The sequence below is a fragment of the Penicillium paradoxum genome, assembly GCF_028828445.1.
Source record: "Penicillium paradoxum strain IBT 22861 chromosome Unknown utg000007l_segment0_segment0, whole genome shotgun sequence".
Classification (NCBI taxonomy): Eukaryota; Fungi; Ascomycota; class Eurotiomycetes; order Eurotiales; family Aspergillaceae; genus Penicillium; species Penicillium paradoxum.
The window spans coordinates 2,639,571-2,661,925 of NW_026643185.1; the positions used below are offsets into that span (position 1 = coordinate 2,639,571).

The 22,355-nt window shown below is 49.0% G+C and overlaps 9 protein-coding genes across 9 annotated transcripts; 7 read left to right on the top strand and 2 right to left on the bottom strand.

The window, feature by feature from the left end:
* Positions 1–2,782: 2,782 nt before the first annotated feature.
* On the top strand, positions 2,783–3,148 carry N7457_008526 (uncharacterized protein; the record flags this gene model as incomplete). Its single annotated transcript, XM_057179569.1, has 1 exon — positions 2,783–3,148. The coding sequence occupies one exon, from the start codon at positions 2,783–2,785 to the stop codon at positions 3,146–3,148; it is 366 nt and encodes a 121-aa protein (XP_057027955.1).
* Positions 3,149–4,078: 930 nt separating this feature from the next.
* N7457_008527 (leucine-rich repeat domain-containing protein) lies at positions 4,079–5,707 on the top strand (the record flags this gene model as incomplete). The annotated part of the gene is made up of 3 exons (XM_057179570.1): positions 4,079–4,435; positions 4,495–4,670; positions 4,759–5,707. The coding sequence occupies 3 exons, from the start codon at positions 4,079–4,081 to the stop codon at positions 5,705–5,707; spliced, it is 1,482 nt and encodes a 493-aa protein (XP_057027956.1).
* A 693-nt stretch (positions 5,708–6,400) lies between these two features.
* N7457_008528 (uncharacterized protein) lies at positions 6,401–8,662 on the bottom strand (the record flags this gene model as incomplete). Its single annotated transcript, XM_057179571.1, has 2 exons — positions 6,401–6,467; positions 6,528–8,662. 2 exons carry the CDS (start codon positions 8,660–8,662, stop codon positions 6,401–6,403), a joined length of 2,202 nt encoding a protein of 733 aa, XP_057027957.1.
* Positions 8,663–11,158: 2,496 nt separating this feature from the next.
* On the top strand, positions 11,159–12,031 carry N7457_008529 (class I SAM-dependent methyltransferase; the record flags this gene model as incomplete). Its single annotated transcript, XM_057179572.1, has 1 exon — positions 11,159–12,031. The coding sequence occupies one exon, from the start codon at positions 11,159–11,161 to the stop codon at positions 12,029–12,031; it is 873 nt and encodes a 290-aa protein (XP_057027958.1).
* Positions 12,032–12,183: 152 nt separating this feature from the next.
* On the bottom strand, positions 12,184–13,386 carry N7457_008530 (magnesium transporter CorA family protein; the record flags this gene model as incomplete). The annotated part of the gene is made up of 2 exons (XM_057179573.1): positions 12,184–12,769; positions 12,851–13,386. The coding sequence occupies 2 exons, from the start codon at positions 13,384–13,386 to the stop codon at positions 12,184–12,186; spliced, it is 1,122 nt and encodes a 373-aa protein (XP_057027959.1).
* A 2,383-nt stretch (positions 13,387–15,769) lies between these two features.
* On the top strand, positions 15,770–18,221 carry N7457_008531 (anoctamin family protein; the record flags this gene model as incomplete). Its single annotated transcript, XM_057179574.1, has 4 exons — positions 15,770–15,863; positions 15,923–16,076; positions 16,159–16,453; positions 16,512–18,221. The coding sequence occupies 4 exons, from the start codon at positions 15,770–15,772 to the stop codon at positions 18,219–18,221; spliced, it is 2,253 nt and encodes a 750-aa protein (XP_057027960.1).
* A 485-nt stretch (positions 18,222–18,706) lies between these two features.
* Positions 18,707–20,182, top strand: N7457_008532 (uncharacterized protein; the record flags this gene model as incomplete). The annotated part of the gene is made up of 1 exon (XM_057179575.1): positions 18,707–20,182. The coding sequence occupies one exon, from the start codon at positions 18,707–18,709 to the stop codon at positions 20,180–20,182; it is 1,476 nt and encodes a 491-aa protein (XP_057027961.1).
* Positions 20,183–21,218: 1,036 nt separating this feature from the next.
* N7457_008533 (uncharacterized protein) lies at positions 21,219–21,434 on the top strand (the record flags this gene model as incomplete). The annotated part of the gene is made up of 1 exon (XM_057179576.1): positions 21,219–21,434. The coding sequence occupies one exon, from the start codon at positions 21,219–21,221 to the stop codon at positions 21,432–21,434; it is 216 nt and encodes a 71-aa protein (XP_057027962.1).
* Positions 21,435–21,494: 60 nt separating this feature from the next.
* N7457_008534 (Taurine catabolism dioxygenase TauD/TfdA) lies at positions 21,495–21,821 on the top strand (the record flags this gene model as incomplete). The annotated part of the gene is made up of 2 exons (XM_057179577.1): positions 21,495–21,602; positions 21,654–21,821. 2 exons carry the CDS (start codon positions 21,495–21,497, stop codon positions 21,819–21,821), a joined length of 276 nt encoding a protein of 91 aa, XP_057027963.1.
* Positions 21,822–22,355: the final 534 nt, after the last annotated feature.

Below are 22,355 nucleotides of genomic sequence, written 5' to 3' on the forward strand. Positions count from 1 at the left end.
CTAGCCCAATGAGGACAACATACGGCATATATATGAGTGATATACGTTTATATTTTATCCTTGTGGCTCAAAAAAAGATCCGCAAGCAATATTATAATGTATCTGACTGAGCCGCAATGTTGGCCACCATAAAATGAGATAAATTTGAATTGTGGCCTACATCCAGTGAGTAAACCATATTGCGTACGGAGTCGAGCAGACTCGGATAACCAACCTTGGAATAATCAAATGGGCACATGTGTATCACATCAGGGCCGGAGATTGTGGCACCCGACTTGGTGAATTTCTGTAAAAACCCGGATTTCGAGAATGTTCCCATAGACATCTAGACTAATGGTTCGGATATGGCGGCACTAGACTCCAGGAACCCTGCAAATTCTAGCATCTAGCCCTTTGTTTTACTCAGATCGCGCAGATGAGCCAGTAAAGTATAGCGGTCACGGGCTCGACACTTGGCCCCATGTTTTCTATTCGTCTGAATCTACCTATGCTACGCCAAGGTTGGGCTTTATGGTCAATGGGTTAATCGGGCGAATTCTGACAGGGCGAAAAGTATGAATTGATGAGCCCATGTCCTGGGCTCTATGAGAGTTGTGTTATGTACGGAGTACCTACTCCGTACGTGTATGTAACCAGGTACTTCCATAAGTCTATACATGTAGTTATAGGTACTCTGTACTCCGAAATTGGAATTGAGTCATTGATCACAAGCTCTAATGTACTAAAATCGAAGAATGCCAGGTGTTAGCCTTGGATGTGTCGCCTCATTCATCAGGCACTCTTTGTAACGCATAGATCTGTTGAGGTCCGTATTCGCAATCTCTCCAAGACAAGGTTAGGCACTCAATTAGAAAAACCCGAGGACAGATTACTCCGCACTCCGTAAATGGCCGAGGTTCGGACATTCAGAATTGAACCCAACGCCCCTTTGAGTTTGTTTTTCCAAACCCTCCGGGCCCCCTTTTTGTGTTATCGAGACTAATTCGTATGCTATGTACGGAATATACTCTTGTGCCTCATACTCCGTCCGGAGTAGAGAAATAACAATACATTGGCCAACTTACTGATCGACATGACTCGTGTTAAATGAATGACCACTCCGTATAGGACACCGGTGACCCCCAACAAACCCAGTGCGCCACTCAAGGAACCCCTCGCACAACCCAACAATGACACGTTAGAGCCTGCCAACGCAGAGAAAGAGAGTGCCTTCACGTCATAATAAAAAGACCAGTCATCACGTACTGCGTATCGACTCTACGGTTGGTTAGTGAGTCAGAGTGACATGATCTAACGCTATCGACCTTCCGGGACTCTACTACCCTAAATGTTCCCAACCCAGTAGACCGGAGCGATGATCGAATAGTTCTCTTCTCGTTCCTGAATGGAACCACAGAAGATGGATCCACAGAGCCCCATAGAAAAAGTCTTTCTTTCAATCGTGTGGGTCGGGGCAAATTGAGGTAAATCCCAGTCTCGGCTAGCGTCTCGTGGCGGAATCAGTGTGACTAAATCACTCAGGACGGAGTACGGAGTACTCCGTAACATGAACGGTCTAAAGGGTGAGCTACTTGGCTACTTGGTGTGCTGCAGGTCCAAACCCTGAAGGATATGGATTGTTGTTACGGTTAATATGGCTTGATAAGTCGCCAAATTATACTCCGTAGAGGATCGTTGTTGTGCAGGACGCCAGGGGGCCACCGGAATTGACGGAAATGCCGGACTGTGAGGAGGCGAACACATACAGCAGGATATGTGATGGCGAGAGTCATCAAGGGTATGGCAAAAGCAATATCACAGCAAAAGTGGGAGAAAGTGGGAGAAATTAGGAGAAATTAGGCAAGTAAAGTAAACAGGATGACCATGAGCGCCTAAGGTAACGCCAAGACCGAGATCTGTTCGCAGTTGGATGAGAAAATTCTCACCTAGACTGGGATGGGCAAGGGCCGAAATTACACCACTCCCGACAGTAGTATACATAGGCGAAGAATTCTCGTATTGCGCTGCATGTCTGGGGGCCATGGGGGCCATGTCAACATCTTTCGGCCTCGTTGCGAGGGGATTCGACTGGCACTGGCCTACGGAGGATGCGCTGGGAGACTAATAGTAATAGAAATCATAAAACAAAGTTAGTTCCATGTCATTTGGCAGTAAAACATACATGAAGCAGTGCAGCACAGACTGACCCCTGGCGTCAAGAGTCTGTGCGGCAGACCCTGTTCCTGAGTCCCTGAGGTTTAGGGCTCCGGAGGTCATAGTCTGGTTGGAGATGGAGCCCAATCTTGAATAGTAGGGTCCGCGTCTTCGCAAGGCCAATAGGAGGGTCCTATGGCCCCCCAAAAATCAATAATTCTATAAAGGAAATGAAAAATTTGGACAGGCTTCTTTGATGGACGAATCGCTCTTCCCCAGGTTCGAGGCGTGCTCGTACCTGTGTTTGTTATTTAGCCTGCGCATGCCACGCCGCTAATTCTTCCCTGTCCCTTTTCTCTCCCCTGCGCATCAAGAGATTTCTCTTATATACATTCCTTTCACCTTCACCTCCAGTCACTCGTTTTATACTGTTTGAGCAGTGCTCCCCACGATCTTTACCAGACCTTCTTTTGACGCCCACTCTTTGCGCTCAAAGTCGAATTATATTGCTTCTGCCATCCCGCGATCTTTATACTTCGTGTCATTCCATAACAACACTGCGGTATCGCAAATCTTGGAGCCAATTCAGTCACCTCGCTCTCTCTTCCATCTCAATCGACCTTGAATCCCAACTCAATCAACTTGCAAAATGAAGTTTACTGCTATCATTGCTTCCCTCTGCTTGGCCGCGGCGCCATTCGTCGCTGCAGAGGATGATCTCACTACCTCAACAGCAACCACGACCATCACCAAGACTCTGGTCCGCGTCAGTTCAGTGACTCCAACTTCGACTTCCGCCGTATCTAGCATGACCACCACGACTGCTACTGCTACTGCTACGGCTACTGCTACTGCTACTACCACTACGTCGACTTCTCAGTCCAGCGCAGATTCCACCACTTCGTCAGCAGCGGCCGTAACCTCAACCGGCGCGGCGGCCAATATTGGTGCTGGTATGCCTATTGCCTTGGCCGCCGCCGGCTATCTCGTTGTGATGATGGGCCAGGCCCTATAATCACCATCGCGAATTTGCGACTCTTGACAAGACACTTTGGGTGCAAGCAACAGCCACTGATTGGAGCCAGTTGACAATACCAGTCATTCCATGCTGCACGACTTCTGTCTTGTCGTTTACCGTTCATCTTCAGCCGAGCCGGGATCCTGACCCCTTCTATATTCTTCTTTTTTTTATATTCTTCTTATACCTTTTACTTTTCTATTCCTCTCGGTTTGCTGAAGAACTCATCTTTGGAGAGGAAACGGTTTAACGCTTTTTCAAATACCCCCATTTCATTACTCCTATTTCTTTATGACTTTGTGGACCGATATGAGTTGATGCTGTTACTTTTCTCTTCTCCAATCCCTTTTCCTTTCGATTCTCTTGTCCATATTTGGCATTGTGGGTGACTTACTAGCCGTCGTCGGACTGGTCTGGCTGAGATTTGCATGAGTCGGCTTTGAGTCACTCGCAGAATATCGACACTTTATTTTCTCCCTCTGATACTAGTTCTCACCGTCCAGACCCGTAGAATGACGTTCGTAGTGTGAAGAATGTAGAGAAAATCACGCCGATCCACCTCGACATGCCAGTGGAGCGGACATCAGCCGTAAGCTCCGGGGTCGAATGACGCCCGTGCGCCCACGCGTGTTTGATCTGATCTTATCTTTTGGCCTGATCTTTTTTTTTGTCCGATGTTTCAGGGCTATATTTGGATATTGCGTACTCCGTATAGGTCATTCAATTGATCATAGCTATATCAAGGTCATACTCCGTGAGTCGCGCTAATAGCGTGTTTATTGACGCAGCGCTCCATCGTGGGTCTCCACAACGCGTCGCGCACCCAACTCCGCTTGAACATCAGATCAAGCCGGGTTGAACGACACATCCGATGAGCCAGCCTGGGAAGCTCTAGTGATTCGTTTGAACCAGCGAATCGAAATCGCAATGGATAACGAGATTCCCCTTCCGCCGCCGCGGCGAATGCGGCACCGTTCGCCCGTGAAGATCGCGACCCCCTCAGCGACAGGTACAGCGGTCTCCTCGTTCCATCGAGCGCGGCGACTTTCGCGCTTCGACGATCTTTCTAGCCAGCCATCAAGTGACCCGGCACTCTTTTCTAGCGACGATATTCCAGCTTCGGGGCTGGAGAACTATCATGCGACGCAGTCGGGTGCGGGTCGCAAACGCCGGTATCGCGGGACCTGGTGGGGGGAGCAGGTGCTCGACCCCAAGCGCAAGAGGGCGGACTTTAAGGAGAAGAGGAATGTTGATAGTGGTGTATGGATGGGGAGCGACGAGTCGGTCGCCGAGTCGTTTTTGCCGTCGGAAGATGGCTCAACGTGGGGGAAGACTTGCGCAAGTCGGTCCTTGAACCACGCAAACTTGGAAACACCACACCTCTCACCATGGAGACTGTGAACATTCCTGTGCAGACTCGGACTCCTGTTAGAGCCTCTGAAGAGCCGGAAGCGCATCGGTTTGCACGGAAGCTTGTCAATGATTGTCTGGACAAAGGATGGGAGAGTATTGATCTGGGGTATGTGGACGACCCCATGTTTGATGCGGCTTTCGTCCGATGTTATCTCTATCTGATAGAATTGTACTAACGGTCCCTTGCTATGCAGTGATTTCTATTTGAAAACTCTACCAGCAGGTCTTCTACAGCCCTTGCAGCATTTGACGAAGCTTCCATCAGTCACGCAAGCTCCAGTCTCGGAGAACGTATTCACATCTCTGCAGCCATTCCTCCGCGTCTATCTCCCCAACAACTCCCTCTCAGCCCTGCATAATGATCTTTTCGAACTCAGCAACCTCAAAGTCCTCAGCCTGCGAAATAACAAGCTGACTGAGATACCATCCACAATCCACCGACTGGCAGAACTAGAGGTCTTAAACCTTTCCGTCAACCGACTGACCTACCTTCCCTGGGAGCTCCTTACGCTCACTCAGCAAGGTGAACTGAAACACCTGACCGTACGCCCAAACCCACTCCTCTCGATCGAAGAAGCGCAAATCGCCGAGTGGCACCGCAGCAACAACAAGCAAAACGAAACAGAGGATGACGAAGATGCCACCCCCTTCTCTCCACTCCAATTCCAAGAACAAGATTCCGCTCCCGGCGAAGGCTGGACTCCCATCCACGTCGCCACAGGGCCAACCACCTACATGGACATGGAGGGCATCCCCACCGAGCACAGCTCATGCCGCAACACATTCACATTTCCCACAGAAGGAGCTCGTGTAAACGATGCCCCTTCCCTGCGCGAACTTGCTCTCCGCGCTGTGACCAAACTCCCCTACCTCGAGCAAACCACCGATGAAGAGCTAGCCGAATTCCCACCATTGATTGTCCCATTGCTGCGCCAAGCGAGGGAAGTGCGTCTCGCAGGTGGCCAATTCTGCTCCGTGTGCCGACAAGAATATGTGATTCCCCGCACAGAATGGACGGAGTGGTGGGATATCACACCGTGCGAGAATGGAATGAAGTTACCTCGCTGTCCTGGCGAGAAGCTTCGGCCGTTGCCATTCAAGCGGTTTGGCTGTAGCTTGTCATGTGTACCGGAGTCGTCTTGAGCGTCCCATGGACCTTCTACTTTTGTGATGGTTCGTTTTATCTTTGTTTTTCCGGGATTCACTTTGTATGTATTTTGCCTTGCATGTTGATAGGATTGTGGCGCTGGGATTTTGTATTTTATGACTGGCTACGCTTCATCGTGGTTATTGTAGAAATCATCAAAAGTACATTGACTGCTTTGCTTTCTTGCCGAATTGTAATATTCCAAGCCTGTAACCCATAGATTGCTTAGATGTTCTGAATATGAGGTGCTAGAACTTCAGGTTCCCAACAGAGGGACTTTCTTGCAGGCTTTGCTGGAAGTTCATTAGAGTGTTGCACATAATCATAGGAATTGCACGCTTGAGGCAAACGAAGGAAAACTGATTGGTTCTCAAGCTGCATATGGTGTTTGTTGGCCTTTCTCAGGGAACACCAGGGGGGCTGCGTATCCGCCTCCCAAGCGAAAGAACAAAAAAGTAACCAGTGGCTTGCTAGTGTCTAGATCACAATTACGACGCACTACAAAGGAATCTACTGAAAGCAATAAGAAATCCATGAAACTCATGAATCGTGATATTACAGTCCGATAGCTGAGAAAGGTGCTCAGCACCAGTGATCAGAGACTATCTTCTATCCTGAACTCTTCCTGTCATTATGGGTGTAAGCTACACCCCATGTACATGTGCATTGCGAGCACCGCAAATTCAGTATTAAACGCCTCCAGAGCCAGCGATCAGACTCGACTTATTATCGTCCGGGTAGAAGAATGAAGACAGACTGGGGATGGTCAGCGCATCGAACTAGTGACAAGGAAGACAATGGGGGGAAAAAACTCACGCGATGATGATATAGGCTGCGACCAGGAGGACACCCTCGAGATAATTGCTTCGGCCGTCCAGGACCAGGAAGTTGACAACGAAGGTGGTCACGAAGAGACAGACAGTCTCGAAGAGAGTAAAGTACAAGGACATGTCTTTGTCCATACACCAGCCGAGGATGACGACGAGGGGTGTGACAAAGATAGCTGATGGGTTGTGAGAAGATGACACATTGGAGATGGATGTGGACAGGAGCTTACCGATTTGGATACTACTACCGACAGAAACACCGATGGACAGATCCATTTTGTTCTTAGTGGCGACACTGACAGCAGTGACATGCTCAGCTGCATTGCCGACGATGGGAAGGATGATTAGACCGATGAAGGCCTCGCTGACATTCGAGCTGGCGATCATTTCGGGAATGGCGTCAACTAGGAACTCGGCGCAGACGGCTACCAAAGCAGTGGACAGCAAAAGCATTACAATGGCAGCGGTGCGGGACATTTCGGGTTCCGGGGCTTGAGAAGCTGTCTCTGGGACTACGACGTCGGTTGGCGCGGTGAGACGGGAAGCGCCGCGGGCGAACTGCACTGCATTTCCGGCCGGCGGAAAACGACTAATATGTGCGGGAAGCGAGTTGCTGCGGGAGATTCCTGGGCGCGAGGCGGCGGTTCCGACATGAGGTGAGGATGCCGGGGACTGGGAGCTGAAGACGGTATTGGAAAGCAGGGCTGGGATGGGGCCGAAAGGCGAGCGGCGTTTCTGGAGATCATAGCCGGCGCCGTCAACGCTGGCGAATGTGGGAGCAGATGGGAAGCCCATAATAGCTGGACGTTGATTCGTTGGAGGATTGATGTCTTCGGGTGCGACGATCTGAGCTTTCTTCGCTGCCTTCTGGGCCTTGCGCTTTTTGCGATCCCGCCTCTTCGACTTCTTGCTTCCTTTGCTGCTGCCACGGTCCAGAGGCTGGCCGAAGTCGCGAGAATGGACTGCGTCATCGTCAGCATCATAGCGGATTTCCTCGCTGAGCTCGATGGCGTGTTCGTTGCTGTCGATGGAATTAGGGATCGAGGTCTGGTTCTCATTTGTTGTGGAAGCCGTGGCTCGTTTCTGGAAGGAATCGCGAGATGCTGTTCCCTTCGAGCTTGTACTTGATTTACGATGTCTGCGATATTTCATTGCTCTCTTAATGCGCTTAGCGGTCGTCCATGATGTCGTAGTATCGTCTGAATCCTCGCTGGAACTCGATGAGGAGTCCGACGAGCTGTTCATAAAGTCGGCCAAGACACCGGGGTGCGATTCCTCGTCAATGATGGCCTGGGGAATGCTGGCATAGAGATACGAGTGTGTTCTCAACTGGAAGACGATATAGAGAATATACACCAACAGTAGAACGACACTGGTGCCACGGCTGACCTTGAGAGTCTCTCGATCGGCCTCGGCAATATCTGACCAGGAGGCATGGAAGGCAGTGGGGATAAGAAGACTCATCACACTCAAACTGAGCAGACAAGCACTCATCTGGGTGACAGTACTGTTATAGATCTGTTCCTGGAAGCGAAGACCACCCGCCAAGAATGCCATGCCCATGATCAACAACAGATTGGCCAGAATGGAGCCAAGCAGGGAAGCTTGCACAATTCGAATCTCATTCTTGACCAGGGCGATGATGAAGATGATCAACTCCACTGCGTTTCCGAAAGTGACGTTGATCAATGCTCCAATGGTGTCGCCAAGACGACTGGCAACACTCTCCGTAGCGTGACTGAGCAGTCCAGCCAGGGGAATGACAGCCACAGCATTCATCGCGAAGACGATGGCTGGATTGAGGCCCGCGGCCTCGCATGCAATGCCGACTGGTACGAAGACCAGCAGGACATTTACCCAACTGTGGCAGATTGCATCCTTGGTGTGTTGGTAGAAACGACCGGAGCCATTTCGCATGCGGATCAGAAGACCCGGCTTGGAGGTGTTTTCCGTGACGGACCCTGGAGTAGGATCCTCCACTGGAACATTCACTTGTCCATCTTGAGGTGGTTTTTCGGTGGTGTCAAGGTCGGCACCCTGTTCGGGGGAGGTCTGGTCTGACAGGCTGCGAGAAGACGCGTGAGCTTTCGCCCACGATTGAATCCGGTCTATAGATGGGGACATGGTCAGTCAGATATGAAAATGGAGCGAATATAACATGGGTCTATAGATATGATACTCAAAGCTCGCTCGGTAGCGCCAAAGCTCTGGATTGCACTTACGCATGTATTTCAGAGAAAGACCACTGGCAGAAGAAGGCAACGAGCCTTTGATGATAAGACAGTCGATGCAGGAAAAGCAAGCGAAGCGATCACAATGCAAAAGTTGACACCCCAGGGGGGAAATAGGTTAGCTTTATTTAAGAGCTTAGTAGCAGCTTGGCGTTCTTTAGTTTACCCAACGCCACGCCTTTTTTTCCTTTTTGGTCACCTAGTCTGAAAGGTGAATTGGCCGAAGAATGCTGGCCCAAACCTCATTAATAAGACATTCTCGCCTGCATTGTGTCCTTTGTCACTCCATCCCTCGCATGATGTCAATCCCTTATCGGGATGTGTTCGGAATCGCCAAACAAGTCACGAATGACGCGTTCTCTCTGCGTCCTCCCTATAAGGATGCCAAGGGCGAGATACGGGCAATCGAGATCCACGTCCTTGGCCAATTATTGCCATGATCGGCAATTAGGCTACCATGTTCGGACGTCCTTTTGATTGGCGCGGCTTGGTTTTGCTTGTTGCCTTTACCACTCCATACAGAGTGCCTATGTGCAGAGACTGTACGGAGTATGGAGTATGGAGTATGGAGTACACAGTCGGTTGACAGCCCTTATTCCGAGGTCAACTACTTGTACATAGTTATGTAAGTATTTTCATGTCTCGAATCTGGGTTGAAGTTGAAAATGCGCCCGTCCCCAAATTGAGCCACCCTATACTCTTTTCAGGTGCTTGTTACACGCTAGACAGCCCTGTCGCCACGGGATTTCTTGACTTCGGTTGTACGGTCTACGGTGTACACCGTGTATGGAGTACGCTGTGCCTCATTCATGACTAGAGATGAGATCATTGGGGTATTTTTGGATCGGCTGTGCACATGATATTCTGACAACACCGTTGGTTCTGTTCCAGTCTTCTGCTTTCTCTGGAATATTTTGCTTGTCTTTTGCTTGTCTTTTCTTGGATCTTCTTGGATCTTCTTGGATCTTCTTGGTGGATGCAGAATGACAACTGTGGCGCTGAGCCCCACAGCGTGGCTGTGTTCTCTACGACTCACAAACCGGTCGAGACCCATGGACCGATAGGCCGGAACAGGAGGATGGTTGAGTTGTTGAGGCAGTGTCCAGACGGCAAATGGATAACGCTGTGCCTCCTATAATAGGTAACTAGGACGGATTGGAATAATAATGAGGTAGGACTCGGCAACTCCAACAATGCTATGCCTAAGTTGCACTCCAGAAGGTTCATCTACCATTCTTTCAAAAGATCTCTTCGATCTCAGGATCTCCAATCGATGTGGTAGAAATTGAGGATTGGAAAGAACTGGATTGATTGTCGCAAAATATGGTTCCCCTTCATCGGGAAAGGACTGCAGATCGGCGGAAAATATCTCATCTGCACCCACAGCCCAAGGCGCCACAGATACCTCACACTCCAACTACGCAGGATAGGGATAGGTCACTTAAAACATAGCAATAAAACACATACAGAGTACAGAGTGCGCTGTACATGTACGGAGTATATATGGGCTCTCAAGGACAGATATTATGTGTGGGTGCCAGATCGACCACTATTGGCCTTTGATTGGTGGAGGTACCTTACTCTTTTTGTTTTATTCCCAGCACTATGGGCAGTATACTCCGTAGAATGTAGAATATACATAATAGGAACAGATGCCATATCTCATATCGTTCAGTTCAGACTCAACATGCTGTTCAAACACTGAATGAATGTCTAACGGATACCTAGTAAAATTGTCGAGCAGTGTGAGATGAAGAGAAGTAAGCTAGAGGACAGAACAGGTTTGTCATGAGGCAAAGCTACCTAAAGAAGGAAGAGTACTTACCATTCGGACCATTGAACGTGATATAGCAGGAGCCATCCAAGGCAGATTGTTTAGCATAATAGGGTCGACCAACAAGATGGCAGTAATTCCTCTGCTGAGAACCAGGGCCTGTTCCTCCATAGAAACACTCTTAGAGGCACTATTGGATGTGTGCGATGACTGGTTAAGCCTTTGACCCACTGATCCTGAATATACTGGGTATTGATTGTTTCATTAACACAAATGACCTAGTGTGCCTCTGCGATTCTATTTTTCCCACTGCAACTAATTCCAGACCGGCGAATAGCTTGGAGAAGGAAAGAATAGATTACACTTATTGAACACCTGGTATATCGCCTTGTTGATACTATTGCGTATCATCGTGCGACCTATAAGTCACGAATGCTACAGGAATGACGTCCGAAAGGTGTTGGTCAGCACCCAACAAATTAGGCAGATAGCCGGGCCTCACGTTTCAGATTGATTTTTCTTTTGTTTATTTCCCCCGTTGGACACAAGGCAGAACCAAAGGTCCCTAAATCAATTCCTGGGTGATTTATTTCGTCTGAGTTTGACCACAGCAACATGTCAATCTCCGAATCAAAGCCCTTGATCAACCAAAACCCAGTCCTCCAATCCTACTATGCTTCCCTGGAATCCAGAATCGGATACCGATTTCTCTTAGGCGGGACGCGACATTTCGGATATTATGACACAGACACCTTATGGCAACGCTGGTGGCCGTTCCCGATCACAAAAGCCCTCCGCAGAATGGAAGACTATATGTTTGAAACCTTGAATTTACCAACTGGAGCCACAGTCCTCGACGCAGGATGCGGATATGGCTTGGTTGCAATCCATATGGCCAATCGAGGTCTTAACGTGCGGGGTATTGACATCGTCGACCGCCATATCGCCAGAGCTCGAAGGAACATCCGCGCTGCGGGCTTGGATAAGGCTATTATGATCCAGAAGGCTGACTACCACCGCCTGGAAGAGTTTGAGACAGATTCGCTTGATGGAATATACACCATGGAGACATTAGTACACGCGACAGACGTGAAGTCTGTACTGGAGGGATTCCACCGTGTGTTGAAACCCGGTGGCTCGCTTGTGCTGTTTGAATACGCGCACTTCACTTCTAATGATTCTGAAAGCACAAAGCTTTTTGACCAAGTAAATGTGTATGCAGCTATGCCGGCCAATGCGAAATTTGAAGCGAATACTTTGCGATCGCTGGTGGAAGAGATTGGGTTTGAAGATGTGCAAACTCGGAATCTGTCGGAGCATGTCAAGCCGATGCTACGTCTATTCTACGCCTTTGCGTATTTTCCATATCTTTTCGTCAGACTATTTGGTCTTGAGAAGTATTTTATCAACATTGTGGCCGCGATCGTTGCATATCGGTATTATGATCAGCATCAATATGTCGCGATTCGGGCTACAAAGCCTTTGTAACACCGGAAAGTCTGGTGGGTTTTCAAGGTTGTCTTTTCCAATCGGGGATATGGGATAAATGTGTTACTTAGACCGTTATATGGAATTATTTAGAGAATTATCTCTAACACGAGTCTATTACAAAATAATACTGTGTCTATTAGCGTCGCCATCTACAGTAATTTATACTTCGTAGCGGCAAAGATGCAAATGACCATAAATGCCACAAAACAGCCCAGAATTCCAAAAAACCACGCCAACCCTTGGGTATCCTCCCCCGGAACAGGGACATTCATTCCCCACAGGACTGTAACCAAATGGCATGGCACAAAGATAGTAGCAAGAAGAGTGACCTTGCTCAGACCAGAGCTGATAGTCAAACTCAATCGGAGATTGGTAGCGCTTAACTGGGCCAAACAGTTCGCCTGGGACCGACCAATGATCTCATCAATGTGCCCTAGAGTTGACAACGTCGTAACCAGATGATCCTGAACGTCGCCGAGATACAGAAGTAAATCGCCATCGGGAAAGACAGGATACTTATCAGGATACTGGCAGCGTTTCACAAATCCGTTCAAGACATCGACCTTGCCATGGAGGCAACCGATGATGTGGGTAATTCTCTTGCGGAGGACGTCGACCTGTGGAATAAGAACCTGAGCGTCGTCGATACGCGTAATGAACACTTGGTCTTCGAATGCTTCGGACTCGCGCTCTGCATCCCGGGCAAATGGTTCGAAGCTGTCGATGATATCGTCTCTGTAGAGAATTAGTCTCGATTTCTTGAATTAATGGTGACAAGTGAGAGTTGGGTGACAAGTGGGAGCCGATTGGACATACATCATTGCGTAGCAAACCCAGTCACTAGTCAAGATGGAGGGAGAGTGCATCTTGCGAATCCGCTCTCTTGCCCGGTTCACATGGCCACAACCACTGGGTGAAAATGTGACCACGCCGTACTGGAAGACAAGAATATATAGTGCAGCCGAGATGGGAATGCCCGGTCGCTCCTCTTTGGTATCGCTGTTGACTATAGTCTGAAACGAGATCAAGTAATAGTTTTTGAAAACATCGACTTTCTCTCGAGGCTCACGGATAGCGATGTCCTCTGCCGTCAGGGGATGAATGGACAAGGCCTGTGAGACAGCGTTGACGTCTTCCTCGGTGGCATCACGGATATCAATCCACCAGATTGGCTGGTTGGGATCTGGGCGACCTTTTTGCTTCTCCTGGAAGATGTGGTCGATATTGCCACCAGGAAACAAACCATCCCAGGCAGAAGACGATGTGACTTGCAGTGTCTTGGAGGAAAAGAAGCTAAATCGACCAGTCCTTGCCTGGTCGGCATGCTGCTTCTTTTCTTCTGAGATGTCCATCGCGCTAGCTATGTGTCAGACTGGAGACAGCCAATAAAGCTTGGTATACCGACCGATTGATCTGATGCCATCAGATGGTGATTGGGGATTTCTTTAGAGACTGCGTAGCGGTGGCCCCCCATGAATGTGAAACGTAGTATCGTGGATGATCTATTGCGCCCATTCTACCCAGTAGTTCCTCGGGTTTGTATCCCCAGACGATGTGAGGCGTGGAGATGCTGTGGATGGTCCCCATGGGTGATAGAGGGATGTCCAGAGAAACGAGCGAGGCAAAAATGCTACCCAAAATGCTGGTCAGCCCTAGCCATTGGCCCCGTGCCCAGGGGAGCTGAGCCAAGCGGTGGGGGTGGAGTTGAGAGATCCAATAATAAGCCAATGAATAACAGATTGCCTTGGTCAATGAGAGTTTTGCGGGCTTTGAAGATGGTCTAAACCTGCTACATTATGTAGGTATTTGCATAATATGATTTGCTATGTCTTTGTTGCTGACACACATGTGCTGCCAGTGGACCTTCGACCTCAGGAGTCGTAGGCGTCACTTGGTGTCTATTGCTTTCAGAATGGGACAGGGACACGTTTGGAGATGTAAATTGGTGATTTTTGGGAGCTTCATGTTGAGAGCGTCGTGTAGTATATATAACAGAAAAATATGAAGCGCTCCCTGAATATGAAAGTGGTCTACATAGAAAAGAGGATGAACAATGAAGTATAAACCCAAACGCCTGTTGTGCTTGGTCGCTGCACATTTTCCATCCGACACAAAGGAAAAGAACGCCCCAATGAATTTCCCGTGGCCACTGTAGCGGTGGATGATCTGAATGAATCGTACTGAGAAGAGTATCTGAACGAATGTCAGTCATGCAATTCCATTCCTCAGACACTAAATGTATACATACCGTGGTCCAATCATCAGTTCTTGATCTCCGACTGCCGAGGCTCCATCCCTTGTTCACGATCAAGACCGTATGACTTGCGCAATCGCGGATATACAAGGCCAAAAAATACGATCACCGCTAGGAGAATGAGAAAAGTCGGTAGAAACATGAAGATAAAGAGGAAGACGCTCAACCCGAGGGTGATGTGCTGCCCACCGAATAATCGACGAGCCATGATTTCCACGATTGAGTCCATACGGGAGCCCGGAGGAGAAGTATGTGGATATGTGGCTCAGTCAATTAGGATCAGGAAAAGAGAAGAATCTGACCTGAGCAGAAGCCAAGTTGCTTTGAAGGTGATCTCTCCTTGCGCCCGGCCCGGTCGCGCATGGTCGATATAGCTACTTATACAACAGACAATGGAAGCCTCGGAAACCTATAATTGCACAGCCATCCTTCCAATCGTGGCACCACTTCGAGCCAAAGCGATAAAGGTCATAAATGTTGATGCCTATACCATTGGGAGCAACGTCATTCAAGTTTTTTTCGACCTCCACTCGTCCACTCTTGGCGTGGAAGTCCCAAATTGCCCATTGTTGGGAGATCAGTGGAAATGTGGATGCTCATCAACGATCAAATAATACGCAAGTTGCCCCGATGCCGAGTCTTGGCGCAAGATGGTAGGCAGCAGCATTTTGCCCAATCCTTGCGAAGTCGCAAATCCCTGGGTATCGCTTCCAGACGCTTCAAGTGAATGCCCAGGCTGTTTCACCGTCTGATTACCCCATGTCGGCTACACACTACTGCGTCCAGCCTTGTCGACCAGCGGATGTCCACCAATCCAACAATCTGCATGCGCCCGGGGTGGATCCAGCCCTGTATAATCATCCCTTGGCGAGAGGAACGCCCGTTCGCATCACCTGGTACAGTAGTCTGGTCCGAAGGCAGCCTGCAAAGTTCATAAGGCCGAGACATTGGGATTCTCTTAGGCAAGGGTTCACGCGAGAAAAACGAATGGGATCGGGGACCGGCTGCATGTCATTGGGTGGCAATCCGGATCATCAAGACCTCGTAGGGCTGAAGCTTGGCTAGTGGGGTTACCTTGCGCTTTATTGCCAAACCAAATCAGCACGGAGAGCGCGCCGAATTGATCAAATCCAATTGGGTGGCTGGTGTCATTTCTGGCTGTCGCAAAGGGGGCTTTTCCCAGTTAAAAGGGAGAGGGGGAGAGAGAGAGCTCAATGATCAGCAGGTTCTCCACATGGATGTGTATACGGAGTAACAGCCCTGTATTCCCCCCCCCCCTGTAGAGTGGAACCAAAGTAATATTAATAGAAGAGAATGAAATAGGAAATGGAAGGAATAGCGGTAATTGAAGGAAAATAGTGACGAGGGTTCCCCCACATTTTCTCTGCCAACCTCGGCGTCAACCATTTTCCACTACTTCACCGACCTTTCTCTCAACTACGCGCCTGGCTACATCAACACGCCGGACCTGGTTTCTCAATATGTTCTGGCTCGCAGGGTATGGCAACAGCGAGGAAGAGGACAATGACAACCTGGGAGTAGACTGGGTACTACAATATGAATTTGGGGAGATTGGTAAATAACATGGTTGCATGGATTATCCTTGGCCTTCTGCATCTACTGACGATCTCCAGATCAAGCTCAAGCTATCACAGAGTTTCGGAGCCTCATTGAAGACTTGAATGAAGCTGGTCTTCGCGCTCAGGTTCGTCACGGGCACGGGGCGGCCCTCTTGGTCTGCATTCGGGTTCCACGGGATCATCTGGGGAACCTGGTACATCAGTCAAGGTAAGTGGGTTTCGGGGAGAGGGGGGTTGACCGATGTTCAGAAAACATGGACTGGTGGGAATAGTCAATTGACGCATTACAGGATCAAGGATTGGTTATTTGGGATTACCCATATCTTACCAAATGGCGATGAAACAGCCGTCGCTGACGCCGATACACCATCCGAAGAGATCCGCTCAGTCTATCACGCTGTTACGTGGCAAAAGAAAATAGGCGGAGCAGGTATCACGCCCGGTTTCGGAAAATGGAAGAACGTCACTGCCTCGTTTCCGTTACACGACCAAGAGGCCTGTGCGGAGATGCTCCGTCAATGGAACCGAAAGACTGTATTGACCACGAAAGATCTGGACGCCATTCGAGCATTATTTGGTGAAAAGGTATGGTTCGATCCATCGCGAAATGGCTATCTGACGAGATTTCGCTAACTATTGGCAGGTCGCTTTCTACTACGCATTTATTCATTGCTATTCACTATTTCTCACGGTACCCGCCGGATTGGGAATTCTGGGATGGCTATATCAAGGTCCATATTCGATAACATATGGAGTCACACTATGCGCCTGGTGCATCATATTCGTTGAGTACTGGAAGATTCGAGAGGCCGATCTAAGTCAGCGATGGGACGTTAAGGGTGTTGGGCAACTGAAAGTGAATCGCAAGCAGTATGTGTGGGAAAAAGAGGTCAAAGACCCAATCAGTGGTCAAGTGAAACATGTCTTCCCAGGTTGGAAGCAATTCTCACGTCAATTGCTTCTGGTCCCGTTTGCTTCCGTGGCAAGCGTCGCCCTGGGAGCTTTGATTGTTGCGTCGTTCGCCTCAGAAGTGTTCATATCGGAGGTATATGACGGTCCATTCAAAGGGTATCTTGAATTCGTACCCACGGTCCTCTTTTCTCTATCATTACCAGCCATAACATCCTTTCTCACGGGTATCGCAACCCGCCTGACCGACTACGAGAACTACCGGACGCAGGATCAATACGACCTTGCTCAGACCCAAAAGTCATTCGTCATGAATTTCATCACCTCTTTTCTCCCCACGATATTGACCGCCTATGTTTACGTGCCATTTGGGAAACAAATTGTTCCATATCTGGACATTTTACGAAAAACCGGGCTAAAGGCCGATTTGATCAGTGGCAAGAAAGAGTTTGAGGTGGATACCAACCGTTTCCAGCAGGAAGTGATCTACCTCTCCATGACGGCCCAAATACTTAGCTTTGGCGAGGAGGTCATCCTACCATATGTGAAGCATGTCTTGCGGCAGAAGTGGCAAACATACCGGGATCGCAAGGCAAAGGATAATCGGCGGAGGCATTCTATGCACACAGACCTGTTACTGATGGACTCACCAGAAGAAGCAGCATTTATGACAAGACTGCGTAGTGAGGCCGGCGCAGAGGAATATCATGTGGAGGATGACATCATGGAGATGTGTGTACAGTTTGGATACTTGGCACTATTTGGAGTTGCTTGGCCTCTTGTTCCACTCGGCTTCTTGTTGAACAACTGGCTGGAGCTGCGAGGTGACTTTTTCAAGCTCACCCTGGAGTGCCAGCGACCGCCACCGATCCGATCGGACTCGATCGGACCGTGTGTGCTGGGGCTGGATTTCCTAGCCTGGTTGGGTACACTGTCTACGGCTGCCATTGTGCATGTTTATCGGGGTTCTATCTCCGAGGTACGGCTCTCCTCACTTCTGCTGACGGTATTCCTCGCCGAGCAGGCCTACTTGGCAATGCGCTTCACCGCCTCGACCGCGCTCGAAAAGATCTTTTCGGATACCATCCGGAGGGAAGAGGCTCGTCAATATGCGGTGCGCAAGAATTATCTTGCTGCTAGTCTGGCGAGAGACTCATCCCCCAGCTCCGGATCCCGAGGCTCGCCCAATGGTCGAACCCGTCCCCGGGTGCGTTTCAACGAGCGCGTCAATGTATACAGCTCGAGTGAAAAAGAACCATCATCTGACGGTGCCCCCTCTCCCACAAGAGAACAGCCGGAGGATGATGTGCTTCGTGGGCATGACCGCGAGGCCCAGTTCTGGAGCGCGCATTCAGGGGACACAGCGGACGCAGGCGTCAAGCTAATTCGCGCTTTGAGCAAGCCTCAGGCGGGAAATGATGGTAAATTTTCTAAACAAGCATAGTTATTCTTAGACGCAGGCTGTATTTTTAGAATACATTTTCAGTTTCTCGTACATATCTGCCTGGTAAGGAGTACGCTGGGGACTCTATGTACAGAGTGTAGATCGCATTAATTGGACGTACCCCTATATTTTGAAGACGCATCAGGGGCAACATTTGATCTGGGAGATATGATGGATCATATTTGGGGAAATAGATTTCAATAAAGAATGGCTTGGCTTGACGAGAGGCAATAATGGGCTTAAAATATCCCGGCGTAGATCCTCAGCCCTACAGGGCGATGCCAAGGCGGGTGTCGATGCACCAGGTCCAAGGTTTGAAGGGTCCGGAGATCCCCTGTCTTACACGTCTCTTCTTCCACTATTCCTAATTCCTTCATTCCTTTCTATGTTCATCTACCAACACCTGAATTTGTCGTCAAGATTATCGACATGAGTAGCGTCATGTGAACTTTCCTTCCTCCGGTCACCTGCATCCAACGCCAAACATGGGGAGTCCTACCGACTCCTCCGATACCCTCATCACTCATCCATCCACTGTCCATTTCCCACCAACAATCAAGGCTACGGCCACAGGGATGGACCTTCAACTACAGGCAGAGTCTCCATCATCTGTGGTCCCGAAACTCGTCTGCGAAGCCAGCGACATCATATCAGAAGACTCCCAGGAATCAGCTAAAGGCCGCGTAACGCTGGTCCTACGACGTGGTCGCTTCAGGCTGCTTCATCAACAACAGTTCAAGAACAGCCTACTTGCCAGTGTCGGATATCTCGAGCTCGCCAACGCCGGTGACTTCGCTGCCAACGTCTGGAACGAGGTCCCCGTCCCGAGATTCGCCGCCATATTGATGGGAATTGGAGGTACACTGGCCTTAGGAATGGTATTGGTTGCTGTGCAAGACTTTCGACTCAGCTGGAAGAATGTCAAGTTGCTGCGGGCAGAAAGGGCTCACCTGCAACAGCTTCAACGATCCCCCGACAAGGATACAGAGCAGAGGCGGCTTGTTGATAGCCGCCTGGGTGTTTGGATACGTGAATATGGCACCGAAGTGGTTGATCGGGTGATTATGGACCTGTTGATGGGATTTGGCTCCATGCTAGTCGGGATTGGCACTTTGATGGCTATTGGTGGCGCCCACCCTCGGGTATTCAAGGCTAGCAACCTGCTTTCTGGATACATTGGAAATGGACTGGCTGCTTTCTTCGGTCTTATCAATGCTATTTGGTCAGGATATCTCGTCCATAGATTCCATATGCACCATGTTGCGGCCTGCGCTCGCCAGCCAAGTGATGATATCAGTCGCCGATTACATACCAGGTTTCGACGCTTTCAATGGCACGCTGGTGTGAATGGCATCAATGGTCTTGTGGCTGGTGCTGCTTCAATGATCACCGCTGAGCGTTGGTGGGGATACGTTATTCTGATCCCGTGCATAATCTCCTTGATTCTGTGCAACTACTTCTGGAGAGAGAAATTGGGCTATGATCGTCCACTGCTCGGATATACGTCGTCAGTATATAAGCAGTTTACTCCACTTCTTGATGACTTGCAATACGTGACTATGATGCAGCGCAGTCTCGCTGAATCTGAAAACTCCTTGCCACAAACCATAGTCAAACTCGACTCACTAGAGTCGATTCTCCGCTTCATTGTCCGCGAAAGCATGTTGGAAACATACTGCGAGTCTCTTGCTCGCGACAAAAGTACTCGTCATATGCTCAGTGAGGTCCAGCCCTCAAATACATACCCTGACCAAATAATCATCTCAGTCGAGGCTCTGCTCCGCCTTCCGAGCACACACCTGAATACAATCTTTCAGCATGCAAAAAAGTTCATGCGAACAACCGCTGTCCGGATTTTCACACATCGCGAACGACATCTCCTCGAGCTTTTAGGTTACGCCATTTATCAGGATCATATCAAAGCGACAGCAGAGAATCATGACACACTAGAGCTCACATAAGATCTTGGGCACAGTGGTCTCTGCTTGTGTCAACGGCTATGTCTCAAATAATCAACTTTGATCAAGCGACGGAGACTCGGCATTAAATGGAGTTTTTTTCTTGCTTGTTTGCATCGCTTTGCGGGAGTTCTGTCCACTATATTATAGATGTACCGACTGTGAAGTTTTAGCACAGGGTAAATATACATAATCATCAAAGTAATCATGAGTTGACGGTTGGCTTCGCTAACTAACTTGCTTTTACCCATGCAGAATTCTTCTACACATCAAGCCCCAATTTTGAGAACTGTCACATGCTGATTAGTGTCGGAGCTACAAGTATATCAGCTCGAGATGTCGACACTTCCATGAAGACTTTGCAGGGCTCAGTGGCTTGGCTCACAACCTAAACGAGGCAAGAAGGTATCCACTGATCTTGAATATCTGCAAGCTAAGCAATTCCACGAAATGTTGCTTTTGACTGGGTGTGTTGACAAGGGCCTAACAAATCTGGAAGTTTCATAATTGTGCTCCCGAGTCAAATAGACAGAATCATGTAGTTATATGACCAGATATGGAATTAATATGTTTCCGACAGGGAGAAAAGCAAGGAAGAACTATTAGTGGTGTAGCTAAAGCTGAAGTAAGGACCTGAAAAAACTAGACAGAGAACCTCTTTCTCCGACAGATGAGGGGAATGTTTATCTGCCACTCCATCGGGCTTGACCCTTTGGATCATCCACGACCGCAAAATGAGGATATACGGAGCCTCCGGTAATTATATCTGGGCACTGTCTCATCCAGGAAAAGGTACACACACTAAACCCTGGACTCGCGGGACCGTGAGCATCGGAATGCTCGTTGCTGTGTGGAGATTCGCTGGCAGCAATGGAGCCATTATGGAGCGTAACTAATAATTTAAGAAAAATGACTGAGGTACGCAGGACCGAGCGGATTTCTACCACAACCAGGGTCTTTACGACTTCACGACTTTAAGAGCTGCTCATTCGAACCACAATTCTACCGTTCAGACATCTCTATGACCCGTTCGCATTCGATGTCGATTGGACAACCTCAAGCATGGAAGGCGCAAGACGTCGAAAGTGATCGCTCATATATTCTGCGCCTGACTCCCGAGGAAGTTGAAGGTTTTCAAACGGCACTTGCGTATACAAAGAAATACCCCAACCCTCTTCTTGATATGACGCAAGCCGACTACCCAGTCCCCGATTCATCGAAGAAGGCACTCGAAACAGCCATCGCTGCAACCTAAGGCCGTTGGGGCATGTGTCTTGTGAAGGGCTTTCCAGTCGATCAATGGAAAAAAGCAGAGATGCGTGTGGCTTACTGGGGCATGGGACTTTACATGGGCGTCGGTCGCACTCAGAACCGCGCCAGAGAAGTCATCAACGATGTCCGAGATTCGGCAGGTAGCTATAAGGTCAAGGATGGCCGTGGATACAACACCAACGCCGGTCTTGACTTCCACTAGGATTCGGCGGATGTGGTGGCTCTTCTGTGCCGTCGCACCGCTAAGGAGGGTGGAACGTCCAAGGTCATGAGTAGCATTGCGCTGCAGGATCATATCGATGAATTCTGCCCCGATTCGCTTCCGGTGCTTGAGTCAAACAATTGGTTTTATCCTTTTGTCGAAATATAGATTCGTGTTGCTCTCGCATCATTATGCCAAAACCAACATGGGAGACCCTCTACATTGGTGAAATATGGCTTACCAAGAATCCTTTGGAGAACACTCAAGCATTTAGTTCAATGACTACTATAATTTGAGAACCTGGGAAAGAGAAGCCGAAAATGACCACTTTCAGCGCTCGAAATGGCCGTCTTTCCACTCGTAATAACCGTCGGCCAGGGAAGGTTCCTGTTCACAATGGGAGCGCCAGATATGAGGCTAATGAATGAGTTTCATTTCATAACAAAGTTTTGAATGTTCCTTGGAAGAAACATAAGTAATAAAGCGCCCTGAGAGATGCTGGGCTATATTCTACCTAGGTAGTCACCTAACCTTGCAATTAGTTAGTTGTAACTCTATCGTATTCCGTTTCGGACTTTGCCCTGTCGTTTCTGAGAGGCTACTTGTTTCTCTGCAAAACATCGCTTCCTTCCATCAATGTGCCTTTTTATTGATTGATAATTCACTTCTCTGCTTTTTCCTGGCTATCTGATTGAGATATGG